This window comes from Equus caballus, chromosome 17 (assembly GCF_041296265.1).
Source record: "Equus caballus isolate H_3958 breed thoroughbred chromosome 17, TB-T2T, whole genome shotgun sequence".
Lineage (NCBI taxonomy): Eukaryota > Metazoa > Chordata > Mammalia > Perissodactyla > Equidae > Equus > Equus caballus.
In genome coordinates this window covers 23,235,928-23,255,284 of record NC_091700.1, presented here as the reverse complement: position 1 = coordinate 23,255,284, position 19,357 = coordinate 23,235,928, and the positions used below count along the sequence as shown (strand labels likewise).

Sequence of the window (19,357 nt, the reverse complement as noted above, 5' to 3'; positions counted from 1 at the left end):
GGTGCTCTGTGCAGGTTTTTACTGCACCCCCAGACAAGATGCCTTTCCTTGGGATGTTTCACAGCAAAATCTAGCAAATAACACTGCTTCCTCCTGGAACAGGCTGTGCACTGTGGTCAGCTTGGACAGTTTTCGTTCTCTGGTCTTTTACAGGCACTGTTCCTAGTAAACACCTGTTGTTCTCCTGAGGGGGTCAGGGAGCAGCTGTCTTTGGATCTGACGTGCGGCTGGCACGGCAGCCCCGCCAGGGCCCTGCGGGCATCTGTGCCACTGCAGGTGCAGCTTCCCAACCCGACAGAAATGGCTCGGACCCCAAGTAATGGGAACACCTTGTAAATGCTCTTCATGAGCCTTCTGCTGGCAGCCAGATGCCCTCTCCACCCTGAAGATGCCTTTCCCCACCTGCTCTGCTTTCATCTTGGATCCTGGGTCCCAAGGGCCTGAGACACGCGGGGCAAGAGGGACGGTTCTAATCTTTGCTTGGCTGTAACTTGGCCATGGGACCGTAGGCTCTTTAAGATCTCTGGGTCTTCTTGGTTTACTTTTCTGTAAAATAAACGGCCTGGAGTAGCTGAGGGCCAGGTTCTCACAGCTCCAATTCTCTCTGCAGGCACCGGGGCCTTCCCTTGGCTATGGTACCCAGTTCTGTGGGTTCTCCTTCCTTTAGGGCTAATTTACACCTGGCACCGCCGAGAGAGGCCTCGATCTCCATGCCAGCAAAGGGAGCCTGTATCAACCATCTGTCCAAATAGAACACTTGCTGCCTATGGTTTTTGGTGTATTTTTTGGGTGGGGAGGTGAAGGGAAAGGAATGACGGGACTTGCTGAGACATAAAAATAAACACTGTTCGGAGTATCCTTCTGGGAAAGGTACCTTAGCATTTAGAATTGTCTACCCTGTGTTCAAAGGGAAGGAGAAAAAGCCTTGTCCTTGATTTATCTTGTTTTTGACCCATCTCCTGCCCGTGCCTACTGGGAAGCCACCTGCAGTGGGTTTTAGCTTGTAGCTTTATGGCACCCTCTGCTTGCATTAGTCTTACTGGCGCAAGGGCCTTCCAGCGGGATTACTCAGTCACTCTGGGTGGGAAGGGTTTCTCGTTTCCATCAGAAGAGATGGCAGAGAGGACCAATAGCAAATCTCTTCTCCCAGGGAAAGCAGGGCACCCAGAGGTCACTACCAAAGGGTATCGCCTCAGTTCCCATTGGCTGCATCTACCATCATGCTTCCAAAATGTTGTGCACTAAGACTTTCTTAAGTAGACATTTTTAGCCTCAACTGAGGCTTAAAGTGGACCCTGCAATTCAAGAACAAAAGGAGGGTGGCCTGATAGTTACCCTGGGGGCAGGGGTGTCTCCCTGGTTCAAATAAAATATTTTCCTTGTTGAAATCAGGCCTGGTGAGAGTGAGAGCCATAACAGGAGAAGTTTCAGTAGGACAACAGGGACCCTAACCCTCCACTACCTGCCCAGCACGCACCCCTCAGACTGACAAAGATGCACCATCAGGTCACCAGCTTCTGCCCAATGAGCACTGAACTAATGAGCTCAGAAGCAGCCCCCAGCTCTTAGCATTTCTCACTGTCACTTATCTTTCAGGAAGTCCTGACAGCTAGAAAGTAATGTTGGGGGCCTAGAGAAAGCACTCAATGGACCCAACTCATGAACTTTCCCTGGCTGGCTTCCTGATGTATCTGCTTCCTAAATACCCACCCACAGCCAGAATCTGGGGACAAAATGGACCAGGTGAAAGGAGATGGAAGGGTAGGTGAATTTCTCAGTTATTGTGTCTTTTCCTGGTAAAACATTTGGTGAAGTCCATAAAAACATGTCGCTTTTTCATTATTTTGGAATAAAACTCCCCTTAGGTAGCATTCCTTTGAATCTGAGCTCTGATAACATCCTAATGAAAGTAGCCATTTCCTGTCTGGAAAAGTATTCCTCACAGCAATAGAAATGGGGATGATGAAGAAATTCGACTGTGTAGGACAAGGTGATCTCAGTTACAAATACTGTGTGTTGGTGGCCCACCCATAAGGAACTAAAAGTCCTACCAAGGTTAGCATTTTTCTTCTAGTTTCCCGGGGAGAGTGAGGTCCAGATAGCTGAAGGGCAGACCCAGGAGACGTACGTAAAGGTGGAGACCAATGACGCAGAAGTTTCAGAAGGCCAGGAGCAGTTCGAACTGCTTGACAGCCTTCTCAGCTGCTAAGGACAGAGCGTTCTTGTATCCGTCAGGTTCTTACTAGTCGTTGAGTATTTTTAAAATGTGGTGTCATTTTACAAGCTTTCTTATTTTTCGTACTTGCTCATTAGAATTTTTTTTGTCCTTCAAAATACTGAGAGTTAAGAAAAATGTTTAGCTGTTGTTTTAAGACATTATATGGACCTCCCGCAGAAGTTCTCACTCCGTCTTTGATCTCGGTATAGGGAACCAGCACAGAGAAGGGGCTTTATGTACATCATCGTGGAGCCTCACGAAGATTGTGTAAGATGTATATTATTATGATTCTACTTTTTCCCAGAGGAGAAAACAGAAGTTCAGAGAATACGTAAGCTGCCCAAAGTTATTCAACTGGTGACAGAATAATAATAGTAATAGTAATACCTCACATTCTTGGATTCTATACTGTCAGAAACTATTCTAGGCACTGTATATACGCGATCTCGTTTAATCCCCCTGATAACTCCAGGGAGCTTCACATATCATCTCTATTTTACAGATGTAGAAACAGAGAGTAACTTGCCCAAGGTCATAAAAGGTTGCAGAGCTGGGTCAGGACTCTAGAAGCCTGGCTCCTGAGGCGGGGGCCCACAAAATGCAGCAAGCCTCTGGACTTGACCTCTCTCTCAGATCAGAGAGACCACGGCTATGATCCAGATCGCCCTGCCACACTGGGCCAGTTCCTGTACCGGCCTGAGCCTCAGCCAGGCGCTCTCAGGGCTGACATCACCTGCCCCCTGGGACAGTGGAGTGGAAAAGGACATGAAGCCTGTGGGGCTCCACACAGAGCTGGCCTCATCCCCTTTCTCCCACGTTGCTATTCCATGGGGGAGATGGAGGAGAGGGAGTGGATTACTGAAAGGCGATGATATTCCACCCCTTTCCTCCCTCCATTGAGAAAGTCTGTGAAGATCCGTTGACAGGTGGAGTTCAACTGAACTTGACATTGATCCTTCAATGTACTATGGATACAATGATTTTTCACTTTTCCTAAACCGTTCTCGGTCTACCAGTTGTTTCCTTCTCAACTCCTCAGGGAGAGAAAGGAAAGCAGGATGCAGGACATAGATTGAAGAGACGGCGTGTGCGCCTGTAAGAGAGGGAGTGCAGGCAGTTGCTGACTGCCAACAGGCCTGGGCCCTGGGGAAGGCAGGCAGCCCAGGGAAGGACACCTGCACTCTGACCACCCCCTCAGCCGGGAGCCCAATAGCTGCATTGCCGCAGGAAGCCCACAGGCCGCCCGAGAGCTCCAGCACCCCATCTGCCTTTCACGGCCTTCTGCTCCCCGCTTCTCTGGGTTTGGGTGCATCTCCGGAGACCTCAGCGTGAGTCAGGCCCCTGCAGCAGAAACCAGGCCTGGGCCTAGTGTTCAGAGGAGGGACATCAGTGCTAGACACAGGGCACCCTTCCTGGGAAAAGCACAGAGATTTTTTTCCCAGTGATTGTCATTGTTTTAATTAATATGCTAACATTAAATAAGGCAGTACGTATTGATATCTTTGAGGGAAACAGTTTAAAGTGCTATCATTTCAACCTTAGAAAAAATGCTATTGGGAGGCTGGCAGAAGGATCTTAACCACATCAGGATTTTAAGTTGAAGGATTTTGTCATTCGGGCATTTGATTGGGTCCCTGGGAATCGCCTACATTCAGGCTGCACTTGCCTCGGGCCAAATAATCGAATCCCACTTGCAGCCGTGGGGGCAGCTCGGCGGTCTCCTTCCCCAGCGGGAAGCCCACCCGGCCGCCCGCCTGCAGCTCCCGCCTCCCTGGGGCCATCCCCAGCCGGCCGGGCTACTTACGGGGGACGCTCTGCTGCAGCGAGGCTCCCCGGAGGAGAGTGGGGGGCGTCCTCTTGCCGAGCCTCTTTATCAGGCGGTCGCGCTCGTTCACCCTGCGGGAAAGCAAACACGCTCAGCGTCTAGTTCACAAGGGCGCGGCGCAAAGACACTCGCTGAGCGACTCCAGGTTGTACAGGAAAACAGACAGACGGGAAAGAGCTTCCTCTCATCCAGAAAAACGTCCAGTTTCGCAAGCTGCCCTGTTATTGACAGGAGACGCTATCTCGCCACTTTGAGGGCACTGCTGCGCTCCTGAAAGGCGCCCTGTGCCGCCGCCTGTACACGGCACCTTCCCTCCCTCCCCGAAGCGCGCTACAAGCGCCCTTTCACACCGGGTCTCGGCCTCCCGCTGCACTTCTGAAAGGACCTGTTTCCACGCCACACGTCTCAAAGCCTCACTCCCGCCTGCAGCTGCCTGTCCCCGGGCGAGAGCCTCCCCAGGAGCCTCAGCACACTGCAGGAGGCGGGCTTTTTTTCTGCAGAACCTGATGCTTATTTGGAACCCTGATGAAAACCAAGGTGAGTTTTCTTCTAAAACACAAGGATTAGGAGCTCTTCCTGCTTTTCTTGAAATTGTTCCCACCTGCTGTAAAGTAATATGGAGCTATCCTGGAGGCCGGCTGCTGTTTATTCCTATAAACCAAAATGGGGTGCTTGAAAACGGTCCTGCTGGGCCAAGGTGTTTTGATTTCTTCCCATCAGGATGTCACTCTGCTTGCCCCCAGAGAAACTTCCGGTGTGCAGGAGTCTGCCAGTGCCCTCTGTTATGAGCTGAATTGTGTGCCCCCTCAAGGTTCATATGCTGAAGTCCTAACCCCCAGTACCTCAGAATGGGACTGTGATCGAAGAAGGTCTTTAAAGAGGTAATTAAGTTAAAATGACGTCATCAGGCTGGGCCCTAATCCACTCTGACGGGGGTCCTCATAAGGAGAGATTAGGACACAGACACACAGAGGGAAGACCACGTGAAGACAAAGGAAGATTGCAACCGTCTATAAGCCAAGGATAGAAGCCTCAAAAGAAACCCAAGCCGCTGGGACCTTGATCCTGGACTTGCAGCCTCCAGAACTGTGAGAAAATAAATTTCTGTTGTTTAAGCCCCCCAGGCTGTAGTCCTTTGCTGTGGCAGCCCCAATAAATGAATACACCCCCAATCTACCGTTTGTGGGAACTTGATGGCAGAGAAGTTAAGGAGCTGCGGTTGCTTGAGCTCTAAAGCACCTCCCCTGCATCGGCCTGTGAGCCTCAAGCCTGAGGGGGCTGTTCCCCTGACCAGCTCCCCCAAGGGCCTTCGAGAGAGGAGTGGGCCCTGGGCATTCTCAACAGTTCTATGAGCTTAAGTTCATTTTGCATTTGGGTTTCCAGAAGCAAGCATTTTCTGATTATCTTGGTTGAAAGGACAATGTTTAATTCATCAGCAATTAAGGGTGAGCCTCAGCTAGCTCAGCTTGGCAAATGTTTGATGGCTGATGAGGAAAAACACTCTTTCTGTCCCTTCACACTGGCTTTCCTTGCCTCTCATAGCTTTTTCTTCCACGGGCCAAATTAATCTCACCGGGCCCAGCTATGCAACTGCCCCGGACCTCAGGGACAGCGGACGAACCAGGAGGGAGCCCGTGAGCCAGCTAGTGCGCTGTCCTCCGTGTGGCTGCTGCTGAGTCTGCACCTCCCTGTGCTGGCTGGTTTCAGGACGTGGGGTGTGTAATGAAGGGCCGTGCTCCCTGTCTGACGCGGCCCCAGCCGTGATTCCTGCCCAGGAGGCCTTGCTCAGGGCACTGTGTGCACAGGGGGCTCCCTGAGGGCGGTGCTGCAGCTCCCTGGCAGCCTTCCCGGCCAGGGCCCATGTGGTGTGGTAAAGGGTGGCGAAGGTGCTCTCTCCCCGGGAACCCAGGGGACAGATACAGGACTAGGCTCTGCCATCACATCCCTCCTCCCTTCCAGCCATCCCTGGTCCCTCTAACATCTCAGCTCCAGAAGCTGCTCCTGGTGCTGGGCAGGTGAGGAAGCAGACTCAGCTGTGCCAAATAAGAAGGTCACAGGGTGCTTGCTCGCAGTGCTCCTGCCCCGCCTCTGTGCTGGGCAGATGTTCCTAATTCCCCTGTGGAATGGCATATGCTTGTCTCATTCTTCTTTTTCTATAAGGAAATGTTCCAAGCACACAGAAACAGTCAGAAACTCGTACAGTAAATATCCACAACCTGCTCAGCATCAGCAAACGACAGCACCACTCTTGACTCCATGCTGCAGGGGGACCCATTCTGTCCTATAACCCTTCCTCCCACAGGGTGAGTGGGCCACGGGCCAAGGAGACCTGTCCACCCAGAGCTCACGCCTGTCCCCAATCCTAGGTATTTGGGACCCTAGAAGTCCCTTCTCAGTGACCCCTGAGCTAGCATCCAAGGCCAACCCGACCTCTTCACCAGCTCCATCCCTCTAAAAGTAGATCATATAGCTAATGTCCACATTCCTCAGCCTGTGGGGGTGGCCAAAGGGTGGCTTTTTTGCATGGGACATGTGGACTGGGATGTCCACACACCACGCACCAATCCCCTCCCAGTGTGGGACGGAGCTGGGGTTGGGCAGGAAGAAAGGGGTGCGCACGGCTGCTACCTCTCCCCCACGCACCCGCCTCCTGGCCCGGCCCTCCGAGGGGTCTGGGAATCACCAAGGACTGCCGTCTTTATTCAGGTGTGTTATCAGGTTTGCAGCTGTCTGTCAGCTCGTCTTATAACTTGCACACGCTTAGATGTGGTACGTGGCCTCCCTTTGTAGTCCCGCACCAAGTCCTGCAAATGTCAGGAGTGGGCCCCCTTGTGAGAACTACTTCTGATTTTGACAAAATAAGCACATCTCAAACATAAAGGCCCCTTATATTCCTCTGTCATCCCATTTATTTCCATTCTACTATAATAAAGTTAGAAATAATCTTCTGTCCATATTTCACACCTTTGTTCTATATATATGCATTCACAATGTATAATCTGTTTTAAAATATGTGTAAGTGACGTCATTTATTTTGTTTCCAGTTTATCATACATTTCCTTTGCTCCTTTTCTCCCTTCTTATTTTCTTTTGTATTGTCTACTCGTTTAAAGGACTAGTTGTTTGCAGTTAATCTGTCTTCATTCTGGTTGCTTTAATAATCATTTGTCTTTGGTGCTCTGCAGTTTCATTACACTTGGTATGACTAAGCGTAGATTTATTTTTATATCCTGCCCAGCTGCTTAGACCTGGAAAGCGACAATAACCTGAGGGCTTCTTTATCTTCACTTGTGGAAAACACTCTGAATTCCCTCATTCTCTGTTTTTATATATCCAGAAGCTTCATATATATATGTGTGTGTGTATATATAAAATTCTATCTTCCACATCCCTAAATCTCCCCCACATTTTCCATTTCCTTTTGGCTTTATCTAAACTATTTTTAAACTGACCAATATGTTTTAATTTAAATTACTACCTTTTTCGTTTATATATTTTATTTTCTCCCAGATCTACCTGTTCCTACATATTATCCAACTTTTGCTTTTTGATTTCTGTGTCCTCTTTCACCAGTATTTTATACACTTTCAGACCCTCCTTGCATCTTCAGTTCTCGGGGAGCTAATAAATGTCTGTACTACTCAATGACTCTCCTTCATTGTGCTTCATTTACTACGTGTGCTCTAGTTGTGGAATCTTTCTTCAAAATGATTTTCCTTTTGCCTCTGCCAGGGCCCTACAGGTTACATCAATTTTTATATTATTATCTTAGCTTAGTGTTCCTGTAGCATTGGGAATAAGTCTAAATGGGATCTATATAAAATATATAAGCACAGCTTCCAGTTTCTAGTGGATAATTCTTTTTTCCACCTGTTTGCCTGGGCACGTAGAATGACTCATTGCTGTTTTGTTAATCTAGTGAGTAAAAGTTTTCTGGTTTCTGTTTTACTAAAATAGCAGCCCTACAAAATCTGCAGCTTTATGCATAGAGCTCTGTTCTATCTCACATGGGACTGAGGTTTTATCTCCTCTCCCTACACCAACCCCCGAACCTTCAACCCCTGAGCTTTTTTTTTTTAAAGATTTTATTATTTCCTTTTTCTCCCCAAAGCCCCCCAGTACATAGTTGTATATTCTTCGTTGTGGGTTCTTCTAGTTGTGGTATGTGGGACGCTGCCTCAGCGTGGTCTGACGAGCAGTGCCATGTCCGCGCCCAGGATTCGAACCAAAGAAACACTGGGCCGCCTGCAGCGGAGCGCGCGAACTTAACCACTCGGCCACGGGGCCAGCCCCAACCCCTGAGCTTTTATGAGTCTGTGCTGCCTCCTCAGCTTCAGGTCCCTCTTACCCTGCTGGCTTTGATGTCTCTCCATTTCTGGTACCTAGGTTTCCTTGTCTTTCTTTTGAACTTGATTATGTATTGAAAGCCTTTCTTTGTTCATATTTCACCCAGCATTTCTATGCATTTGGAAAAGTCCTCTCTGCATCAGCTCAGTCTACCATATTGACTCTCTGGTTTCCATGAATAATTTATACTCCCTTGACCCAATTACTGGAAAATATTATGGCCACAGGACAAGATCACAGAATTATTCTTTCCCAAGTCTTGCCATCCTCAGAAAGAGCCTTTTCTGGATGGAGACTTTTAAAACAGCAACGGATTTGACAAAGCTTTGGGTGATGAAAAGTGTATGAAAGCTCATGAAAGCTCTCCACTGGAGGTGTCTGAGGCACTGGCTTCTCCATGTGCTCCAGGTTGAAATGTCAAGAAACATTATTTCCCAATTTCCCTTTCTTCTTTGGGGAAGAAAAGACCACTTGTGAATGAACATTATTAAAATTTCTCATGAACAATAATGTTAGAAAAACTCAAGATAGAAAGGAGTGATAATAAGAATAACATTCACCATTTATAGTATTCCATCATCTGTATAGGGTTTGGAAGCTATCCATTCACAAAGACAAAGGAAAAAAGGTAAAGAAAACACAACCAAATATTTACTTGGTTAATTGTAAATAATGAGAAGAAAAGAAAAAAAGGGGGGCCGGTCCAGTGGCACAGCAGTTAAGTTTGCACGTTCTGCTTCGGTGGCCTGGGGTTTGCCAGTTTGGATCCCAGATGCAGATCTACACGCCACTCATCAAGCCACGCTGTGGCAGGCATCCAACATATAAAGTAGAGGAAGATGGGCAGGGATGTTAGCTCAGGGCCAGTCTTCCTCAGAAAAAGGAGGAGGATTGGCAGCGGATATTAGTTCAGAGCTAATCTTCCTCCAAAAAAAACCAAAACAAAACAAAAAACAAACAAAAGGAGTACAAATTAACACCGAGAAGAACAATTTAGATCAATGAGATTTTGCTTTTTTAAAAAAAGATATTCCTCAACAAAATACTAGCCAACTGAATTCAGCAATATAATAAAAAGATTATACGTCATGACCACATGGGATTTATCCCTGGAATGCAAGGGTGGTTCAACATACAAAAAAAAAATCAATCAATATAATATACCACGTTAATAGAACGAGGAAAAAATATCACATGATCTCATTGATACAGAAAAAGAATTTGACAAAAATCCAACATCCTTTCATGATAAAAATACTCAGAAAACTGAACAGAAGGGAAATTCCTCAACACAATAAAAGGCGTTTATGAAAACCCACAGCTAACTTTATACTCAATGATGAAAGACTGAAAGCTATCTCTCTATGAGCAAGAACAAGACAAGGAAGTCTGCTTTCATTACTTCTATTCAACAAATTTACTGGACGTTCTAACCAAAACAATTAGGCAAAGCCCCAACAGCCTTTTTTGCAGAAGTGGAAAAACTTGTTCTAAGATTCATATGGAATTGCAAGGGACCTCAAATAGCCAAAACAATCTTGAAAAAAGAACAACAAAGTTATAGGACTCACACTTCCAGATTTAAAAACTTAATGTAAAACTACAGTAATAAAAACAGTGTGGTACTGGCATAAGGATAGACATATAACTCAATTTAATATAATTGAGATCCCAGAAATAAATCCATATATCTATGGTCAATAGATTTTTGGCTGGGGTACTAAGACCATTCAATGAGGAAAGAATAGTCTGTTCAGCAAATGGTGCTGGAACAACCCGATTTCCACATGCAAAAGAATGAAGTTGGGACCTTATCTGCAATCATAAACAAAAATTAACTCAAAATGGATCAAAGACCTGAATATAACAGTTAAAACTATATAAATCTTAGAAGAAAACATAGGAATAAATTTTTATGACCTTGGATTTGGCAATGGTTTCTTAGGTGTGACACCCAAAGTACAGGCAACAATAACAACAAAAAGATAAACTGGACTTCATCAAAATTAAAAACTTTTCTGCATCAAAGGATATTATCAAGAAAGTGAAAAGACCACAAGATGAGAGAAAAATATTTGCAAATCATATATCTGATAAGCATCTGATATCCAAAATATATCAATAATCCCAACAGCTCAACAGCAAAAAGACAAACAACCCAATTAAAAAATGGGCAAAAGACTTGAATAGATATTTATCCAAAGAAGAAACATAACGGCCAACAGCATGTGAAAAGATACTCAACATCACTAGTCATTAGTGAAATGCAAATCGAAACCTCAGAGATAACACTTAACATCTACCAGAATGGTTATAACAAAAAGAAAACCCCCCAGAAAATAACAAGTGAAATTTACGTGAAATGTCCACAATAGGCAAATAGATAGAGCAGTGGTTGCCAGGGACTGTTGGGTGGGGAGCGGGGGAGGACAGTGACTGCTTAAAGCATACAAGGTTTCCCCTCGGGGAGATGAAAGCGTTCTGGAACCGGACAGTGGCGATGGTTGCACAACACTGAGAATGCATTAAATGCCACTAAATATACACTTTAAAATGGTGAATTTTATACTTTGTGAATTTTATTACAATTTTAAAAAAGAAAATTCAATTAAAAACCAAAAAGGAGGAGGAATGGGTCCTGAATTAAGGTAAATTCCCTCCCATCACCTGAACTGTTGGCAATGATGCCATCTTCACAGTTTATTTCTCCAGTGGTTGGGAATGTGGGAGTTAAGGTGCTTTCCTTTGAGTTTTTTGTCCCAGCTTAAGCAGGTACGCTGTCTGGGATCTACTGGTATGAAAGGTGTATGCAAACACAAATTCACCCGACGAATGTGTACTCTTGGTGCCTCCTCAATAATGAGGGTAAAACCCAGTCTCACACAAGTCCTCACAAGCAGGCTCTGTGTGGAAGGTGACATGTCCTACAGGAGGCAGCGTGTTCCTGTCTCAACAAACGAGCAGTGGGAGGAAGGAGTGGAGAGCTGAAAAGTGTTATGCTGGAGAATAAAACTCTATGTCCACATTTCTGTCAGGAGGCTATTCCTGCAAAAACAACACATGCAGAATTGCCAAAGAGCAGGAACATGGAGAATATAGTGAATAACCCCAAAGCTGAGTTTTAGATCTTGTCAGTAGTTACAGCCGGTAAGAATCGCAGCTGACACCACAATAAAGCCAAAAACAAATAAGTATTTTTAGAAACATTTTCAAATTACTGCTGGACTGAAGAGTCCGTTGCACCCCTATGTTCATTGCAGCATTATTTACAATAGCCAAGACGTGGAACCAGCCTACATGCCCAGAAACTAATGATTGGATAAAGAAGATGTGGTATATATACACAATGGAATACTACTCAGCCATAAAAAAAGACGAAATTGGCCCATTCACAACAATGTGGATGGACCTCGAGGGTATTATGTTAAGCGAAATAAGTCAGTCAGAGAAAGACGAACTCTATATGACTCCACTCATAGGTGGAAATTAGTATATTGAGAAGCAGATCTGATTGGTGGTTACCAGGGAAAAGGGGGGGTGGGGGGAGGGTACGGAGGGGGAAGTGGTGTACCCACAACATGACTAACAAAAATGTACAACTGAAATCTCACAAGGTTGTAATCTATCATAACATTAATAAAAAAAAAAAAAAATAAAATAAAAAAAAAAAATTACTGCTGGACTGACTTCAAAACATAAATCTGCACGTTCCTCAAGAAAAAACCTAGTTCAAAGTTCCCTTTCCTTCAGGTAAGGTCGAACATCTACCAATCTGTTAGACTGCTGAAATTCTGACCTATTTTTAAGGATCCCCAGAGAATGAGATTCATAGCCTCAACTGATAACTTATTTCACGCATTATAATCTGAACATTAGGAAATGAGAACCTTTTGGGCTCAAGTGTATTCCAGACCCACCCAGGCCTTTGCAGGATCAGGAACCTTACCTCAGTTAAATACACTTAACGTAATGAGGGAAAATAACAAGAATAAAACAAAACAAAATAGGTTTTGCAGCCTAAGATTGCATTAAGATAGGAGTTATATGTTGGAGCTAGGAGCCCTTCATAAATTCTATTCTATTAGATGGCAGTAAATTCTTCTCCTCCTTCCTTTCTGCCAATCCATACACATCCTGCTTTTTAAAGCTTGACTTCTCATTCATCCAGCCTTTATGCTGCACCTATTTGTGTGAGATCCAGTGCTGGGAACGAAGTTACCTAAGACACAGTCTCTGCCCTCACCAAGCTCACAGCCTCTGAGGTGATCTCACTGTGTAGACCATATCATGGCATAAGGCGATGAGTGCCAGAATGGAGGTCATATGAGGCTCAGAGTTTTACCTCTTGGTGAAACAGAGGAGGGAAGGACGTGGAGAAAGTTCAGCAAGGCTTAAAGAAGAATTGACAGTGAAGCTACATCCTGAACAATGGAGGACTCCTTGCTCATCAATCCAGATGGAAACACAGGCGGAAGAACAGGTTTAGTGGGAAAGACAATGAGTCCAGTTTTGGATGTGAGACTTCAAGTTGCCTCTGAGGCATTCAGGAGGCCGTGGGACGCTGGTGGCTAGAGAGGTGCAAGCTGGAGATGCTGCTTTGCATTCCTCAGCCTGTAGAAACCCATGGAGAGCAGGTGGCGGGTGGGGGGAGGCACTGTAAGTGGTGATTCCTAGAAGCACCCACATGTCGTCTGTGTGTTCAACTATAGAGGGTTTGTTCTCTCAGAAAGGGATCAAATCTTATACTTTGTCTGCATTTTTCACAGTACCTACCCTGGGCTGAGAACAGAGGACATTGTTACAGATATAAAATGGCATTTGTCCTTTGTATTTATGGATCTGAGCCGTGACTCACTATCTTACTCCTGTGTTTCTCCATCACTCGGTCCTGGCATCATTTGTCTTTGCACGTGTCCACGATGCCCAGAACTGAGCTCAGGACACAGCAGGTTTTCCAATAGCAGCTGAGATAAATTCCTGGGTATTATTCTTTAAAAATGATGGGACAGAACATCATCTCAATCCTCTTCCAGAGGAGAAAAGCCCCCTCCAAACTCTGGAGGATACTGTGAGCAAAAAAACCTCTGTGGCCTTTAAATAGCTAGGACAGTGTACTTTGTCAAGAAAAGAATTCAGGTTACATGGAACAGCTGGAGGACAGTCTGGCTGAGGACAGGGCAGAGTTCAACGTTAACTAACAATACAAATTCTATTCCAAAATACTAAGATAGATTCCTCTAGTCCTCGCTGGTTTCAAGTCTCCTCTGACTTTCAAAATAGGGAACTGGAAAGAAGGCAGGCTTGTACCAGCATGGTGTTTATTTTCCTCCGTTCCAGACCAAGTTTTGGATAGCAGGTGTAAGCGGGCCATTCTGGGTATTTGAAGAAATTTCATTCTTTTATAGTGTGTTTTGGGGGAATTCCTATACAAAAGAAGAGTCTGTCCAAGGAGTTGTAGTACCAAATGGTTAGGCAATGACTTTGTAAGGGGAAACAGCAGATTTGCAGCCTCAAAATAGATGGGCTCTGTCTGTCCACAACCATCCCAGGTCAGAACACAGATGTGCAGAAGCGAACTGTGCTGATGGACAGAATTGCCTAGCAAGTCTTTAACAAAAAGAGGGGTGGGGATATAGAAAAGATTTAAAAGCAAAAATAGATACATATAATCCTTTTCTACTGTGCCTGCTAGCTGGAGTGGTAACTTAAACAAACCAGTGAGGTAGGAGGAAAGTTCAAAAAGAAACAGAAACTAGCAGCCAGCAACCACACTGTTCTTTCACCTGGAACAGCAACTTGGGTAAAATCGGAAAAAATGGCTTCTTCTGAAAATTAGTACTGCATTACCATATCCTATCTACTTATAAGAGTTAACAAAAATCCATTTTTAAACATTCTTGGTCAGAGAGACTTCTGCTTCTGGGATGATGGAGTAGATGTATTTTCCCTATTTCTCTTAAGTACAACCGACAACCCCAGACATTATGTGTAAACAAATATAAGAAGATACTGAAAAAGTGGAGAGAAGAAGGAAGACCAGCTAGGAACCTCAGAGCACGAGAAAAGTGTGCTTTCTTTTGACCTTACAGATTCCAGACTTTTAGCTGAAGAGCCTGTCAATCCAGAAATGCCACAGGTGCAGACAACAAAGCCCAGGAAAAGCCTCTTTTCTCTAGCCAACGGAGCAGGAAAGGGGCAGCCTAGCACAACAAAAACTTTTAGACCATGATGTCTTTACTCTAGCCAAATACCCGCCAAAAAACTGTGGCCCCACTCTCACCCATGTCAGCAAAGACCAAGTGGGCAGCCTAGAGTTCCACACTTACAAGGCTGCAACAAGGTGCCCAACACCCCTATTCGGGTAGTGATAGAGGAGGCCTCGTAAGGACCTGGGGTTTTCATCCTTGCCAGCTGATCATGGTCCCCTGTCATGTCAGTGGAGACCATGTAGGGGACACATGGGGAGAATGGGCTTCCATCTACCACCCAGTGAGATAAAGAGGCATTCCTCTCCTTCCTTGCTGGAGTGGTGTCAGAAGAGGCCTAAAGGAGAATCAGGACTTTCATCATTGCCAGGCAGTAAAAAGGGCACACTCCTATTCCCCCTGCAGGGTCAGTGGAGATCATGTGGAGAGCAGGAACTTTCATCACCACCCATCAGGCATCAACAGAGGCCAACTAGGGAAACTGGATTATCTCTACCTGGCAGGAGCAAGGCTGTCATAAAATCCACAGTCACATAATATAACACCCAAAACATCCACATTTGATTTGAAAATCACTTTTCATACCAAGAAACAGAAAGATCTCAAACCGAATGTAAAAAAACACTCAACAGATACAAACTTTAAGATGACAGAGATAGTGGAATAATCTGAGAAAGATTTTAAAGCATCCAAGATAAAAATGCTTCAATGAGCAACTATGACATGTTTAAAACAATTAAAAAAAAAAAAAAGAAAGCCTCAGTAAAGAAACAGAATGTATAAAGTAGAACCAATTGTAAATTTTAGAACTCATAAGTACAATAACTGAAATAAAAAGCTTAATGGATTGGCTCAATAGCAGGATGGAGGGAACAGAAGAAATAATCAGTGAGCTAGAAGACAGCACAGTAGCAATGACCCAATCTGAATAACAGAGGCAAAATAGACTGGAGAAAAAATTAACAGAGCCTCAGGGACCTGTGGGAATATAACAGAAGACACAACATTCAAGTTTTCAGGGTCCTAGAAGGAGAGGAGAAAGAGGATGGGGCTGAAAAAGCACTCAAAGAAATAAAGGCTGAAAACTTAAATTTAGTGAGAGATATAAACCTACAGATTCAAGAAGGTACATAAATCCTAAATAGGATAAACCCAAGGAAATTCAGGTCAAGACAGATTATAATTAAACTTCTGGAAATTAAAGACAAAGAAAAGATCTTGAAAGCAACCAAAGAGAAACGACATTTTACCTATGGGGAAAACCAATTCGAATGACAATGGATTTCTCATCAGAAACCACTGAGGTCAGAAGTGGCATAATATTCTTCAACTGCTGAAAGAAAAGAACTGTTAACTCAGTGAAAATATCTTTAAGGAATGAAGAAGAAATCAAGACATTCTCAAATGGAAGGCAAACTAAGAGAACTTTCACCATCAGAACCACCCTACAAGAACAGCTAAAGGAAGTTCTAGAAACAAAAAGGAAGTGATAAAAGAAGGAATCTTGGAACATCAAGAAGGAAGAAAGGACATGGTAAGAAAAATATGGGTAAATACAATGGGCTGTTCCTTTTCTCTTGAATTCTCCAAATTACGTTTGACAAGTTTAAGCAAAAATTATAAACTGTCTGATACGATTTTAAATGTATATAGAGAAGATATTTAAGACAATTATATTATAAAGGGGGGTGGGTAAATAGATGTAAAAGGAGTCAAGGTTTCTGTATTTCACTCAAATTGGTAAAATGACAACACAAGTAGACTGTGATTAGTATAGTGTAATACCTGGAACAACTAGTAAAAGTTATACTATGAGACACACTCAAAAACACAATAGATAAATCAAAATGCACTTCTAAAAAATGTTCACATAAGTCATAAGAAAGAAGGAAAAAGAAAATAGAGAAATAAAAAACAGACAGAACAAACAGAAAATTAAAGATAAAATAGTAGACCTAAACCCCAACATATTAATAATACATTAAATATAAATGGTCTAGATATATCAATGAAAAGAAACAGACTGGCAGAGTGGATTAAAAAATATGACCCAATTATATGCTGTCTACAAGAAATCCACTTCAAATATAATGACATAGGAAGACAGAAAATAAAAGGATGAAGACAGATATATCATGCAAACATTAATCAAAGGAATGCCGGAGTAACTATGTTAATATCAGATAAAGTAGACTTCAGAGCAAAGAAAATTACCAGAGACAGCAAAGGACACTATATAACGACAGAGGGTAAATCCACCCAGAACACATGACAATCCTAAATGTCTATGCACCAAGCAAGAGAGCTGCAGAAGCAAAAACTGATAGAACTGAAGAGAGAAACAGACACATTCATAATTACAGTTGAATTCTTCAACAGTCCTCTCTCAACAGTTGATAGTACAGACGGAAAATCAGGAACGAAATTAAAGCACTCTAAAACATCATCAAAAAAAGGATCTAATCAGGGGCTGGCCCCGTGGCCGAGTGGTTAAGTTCGTGCGCTCCGCTGCAGGCGGCCCAGTGTTTCGTTGGTTCGAATCCTGGGCGCGGACATGGCACTGCTCATCAAACCACGCTGAAGCAGCGTCCCACATGCCACAACTAGAAGGACCCACAATGAAGAATACACAACTATGTACCGGGGGGCTTTAGGGAGAAAAAGGAAAAAATAAAAATTCTTTAAAAAAAGGATCTAATCAGCATATATAGAACACGCCACTCAACGGCAGCAGAATACACATTCTTTCCAAGGGCACAAGGAACATATGCCAAGAGAGACTACAATCTGGGCCACAAAACAAACCTCAACAAATTTAAAAGACTGAACTCATTGAGAGTGCGTTCTCCAAAAACAACAGAATCAGAGTAGAAATCAATAACAGGAAGATAATAGGAAAATCTTCAAACACTTGGGAACTAAACAGTGTGCTTCCAAATGATCCCTAGGTCAAAGAGAAAGTCTCAAGAGAAATAAAAAAAAAAAATTGAACTAAATTAGAAGAAAAATACATCAGAATTTGTGGGACACAGTTTAAGCAGTGCAGAGAGGGAAATTCATAGCAATAATGCATACATTAGAAAAAAACAAAAAGTCTCAACTTAGCATTCTAAATTCTCACCTGAAGAAACTAGAAAAGAAGAGCAAAAGAAACCCAAAGCATGCAGAAGGAAGGAAATAATACAGAGTAGAAATCAGTGAAACAATAGGAGAAAACCAGTGAAATAAAGAGCTTGTTATTGAAAATAACAATAAAATTAACAAACCCCTAGAAAGACTCATAAAGAAAAAAAGAGAGAAGATATAAATGACCAACATTAGGAATGATATGGGATAGCTCCCTAGACCCTACAGACATCAACAAGATAATGGAGGGATATTGCAAACAGCTTTATACACATAAATTTGACAACTTAGATAAAATGGACCAATTCTTCGATAAACAAAAACTACCCAAACTTACACAATTCCAAACAATTTGGATATCCTTATAACTATTAAGCAACTTGAATTCATAATTTAAAAATCTCCCCAAAAGAAATGTCCAGGCCCAGAGGGATTCACTGGAGGATTCTACCAAATATATTTAAAGAAGACGTAAAACCAGTTCTACACAATCTCTTCCAGAAAATCGACGAGGAAGGGACACTTTGCAATTCATTTATGAAGCTAGTATTACTTGGGCATTAAATCCATATAAAGACATTACAAAAAAAGAAAGCCATAGTCCAATATCCCTCATGAATATAGATGTAAAATGTCTGAACATAATATTAGTACATAAAATTCAGCAATATATAATAAGAATTAGGCAACGTGACCAAATGGGGTTTATTCCAGGGAGGCAAGGCTGGTTCAGTATTCAAAAGGCAATCAAGCAATCCACCATATTAACAGGCTAAAGAGGAAAAACAAATCACATGATCATATCAGCTGATGCAGATAAAGCATTTTACAAGATTCAACACCCATTCATGATTTAAAAACAAAATAAAACCTCTTAGTAAATTAGAAATAGAGGGGAACTTCCTCAGCCTGACAAAGAGCCTCTATAAAAAAATGTACAGCTAACACCACACTTTATGATGAAAGACTGAATACCTGCCCCCTAAGAGTAGGAACAATGCAAGGATGCCGACTGTCACCACTCTCATTCAACACAGTGCTGGAGGTTTCAGCCAGTGCAATAGGCAAGAAAATGAAATAAAAGACAAGGATCAGAAAGGAGAAATATAAGTGTTCCTATTTTCAGATAACATGATTGTCTAGAAAATCCCAAGAAATATAAGCATATAAATATAAATAAAAACACACACATATACATATAAAACTCCTAGAACTAATAAGTGAGTTCAGCAAAGTTGCCTGGTATATGACCAACACACAAAATTCAGTTGTATTTCTATATACTAGCAGGGAACACATGAATCCTGAAGTTAAAAATGCAATGCAATTTATGACTGCTCAAAAGAGTGAAATATTTAGGTGTAAGTCTAGCAAAACACATACAGGACTTGTATGCTGAAAACTACACAATACTGATGAAAGAAATCAAGGAAAATCTAAATAAATGGAAACATGCCATTTTCATGGATTGGAAGACTCAACGTAGTAAAGATATTCATTCTCCCCAAATTGATATAAAGGTTTAATGAAATTCTTGTCGAAATTCCCACAAGATTTTTTGTAGGTATAGATAATATTATTCTAAAATACGTATGAAAGGCAAAGGAACTAGAATAGTTAAAACAATTTTGAAAA

General features: G+C 43.1%; 1 protein-coding gene across 11 annotated transcripts in view; it reads right to left on the bottom strand.

The window, feature by feature from the left end:
* ATP8A2 (ATPase phospholipid transporting 8A2) overlaps positions 1-19,357 on the bottom strand; it is a 592,801-nt gene that overhangs the window by 7,738 nt on the left and 565,706 nt on the right. For all 11 annotated transcript variants that reach the window (XM_070240119.1, XM_070240124.1, XM_070240123.1 and 8 more), the window contains one exon: positions 4,023-4,114. In XM_070240119.1, the coding sequence (XP_070096220.1) occupies positions 4,023-4,114 (92 nt within the window). The remainder of the gene's footprint in view (positions 1-4,022; positions 4,115-19,357) is intronic.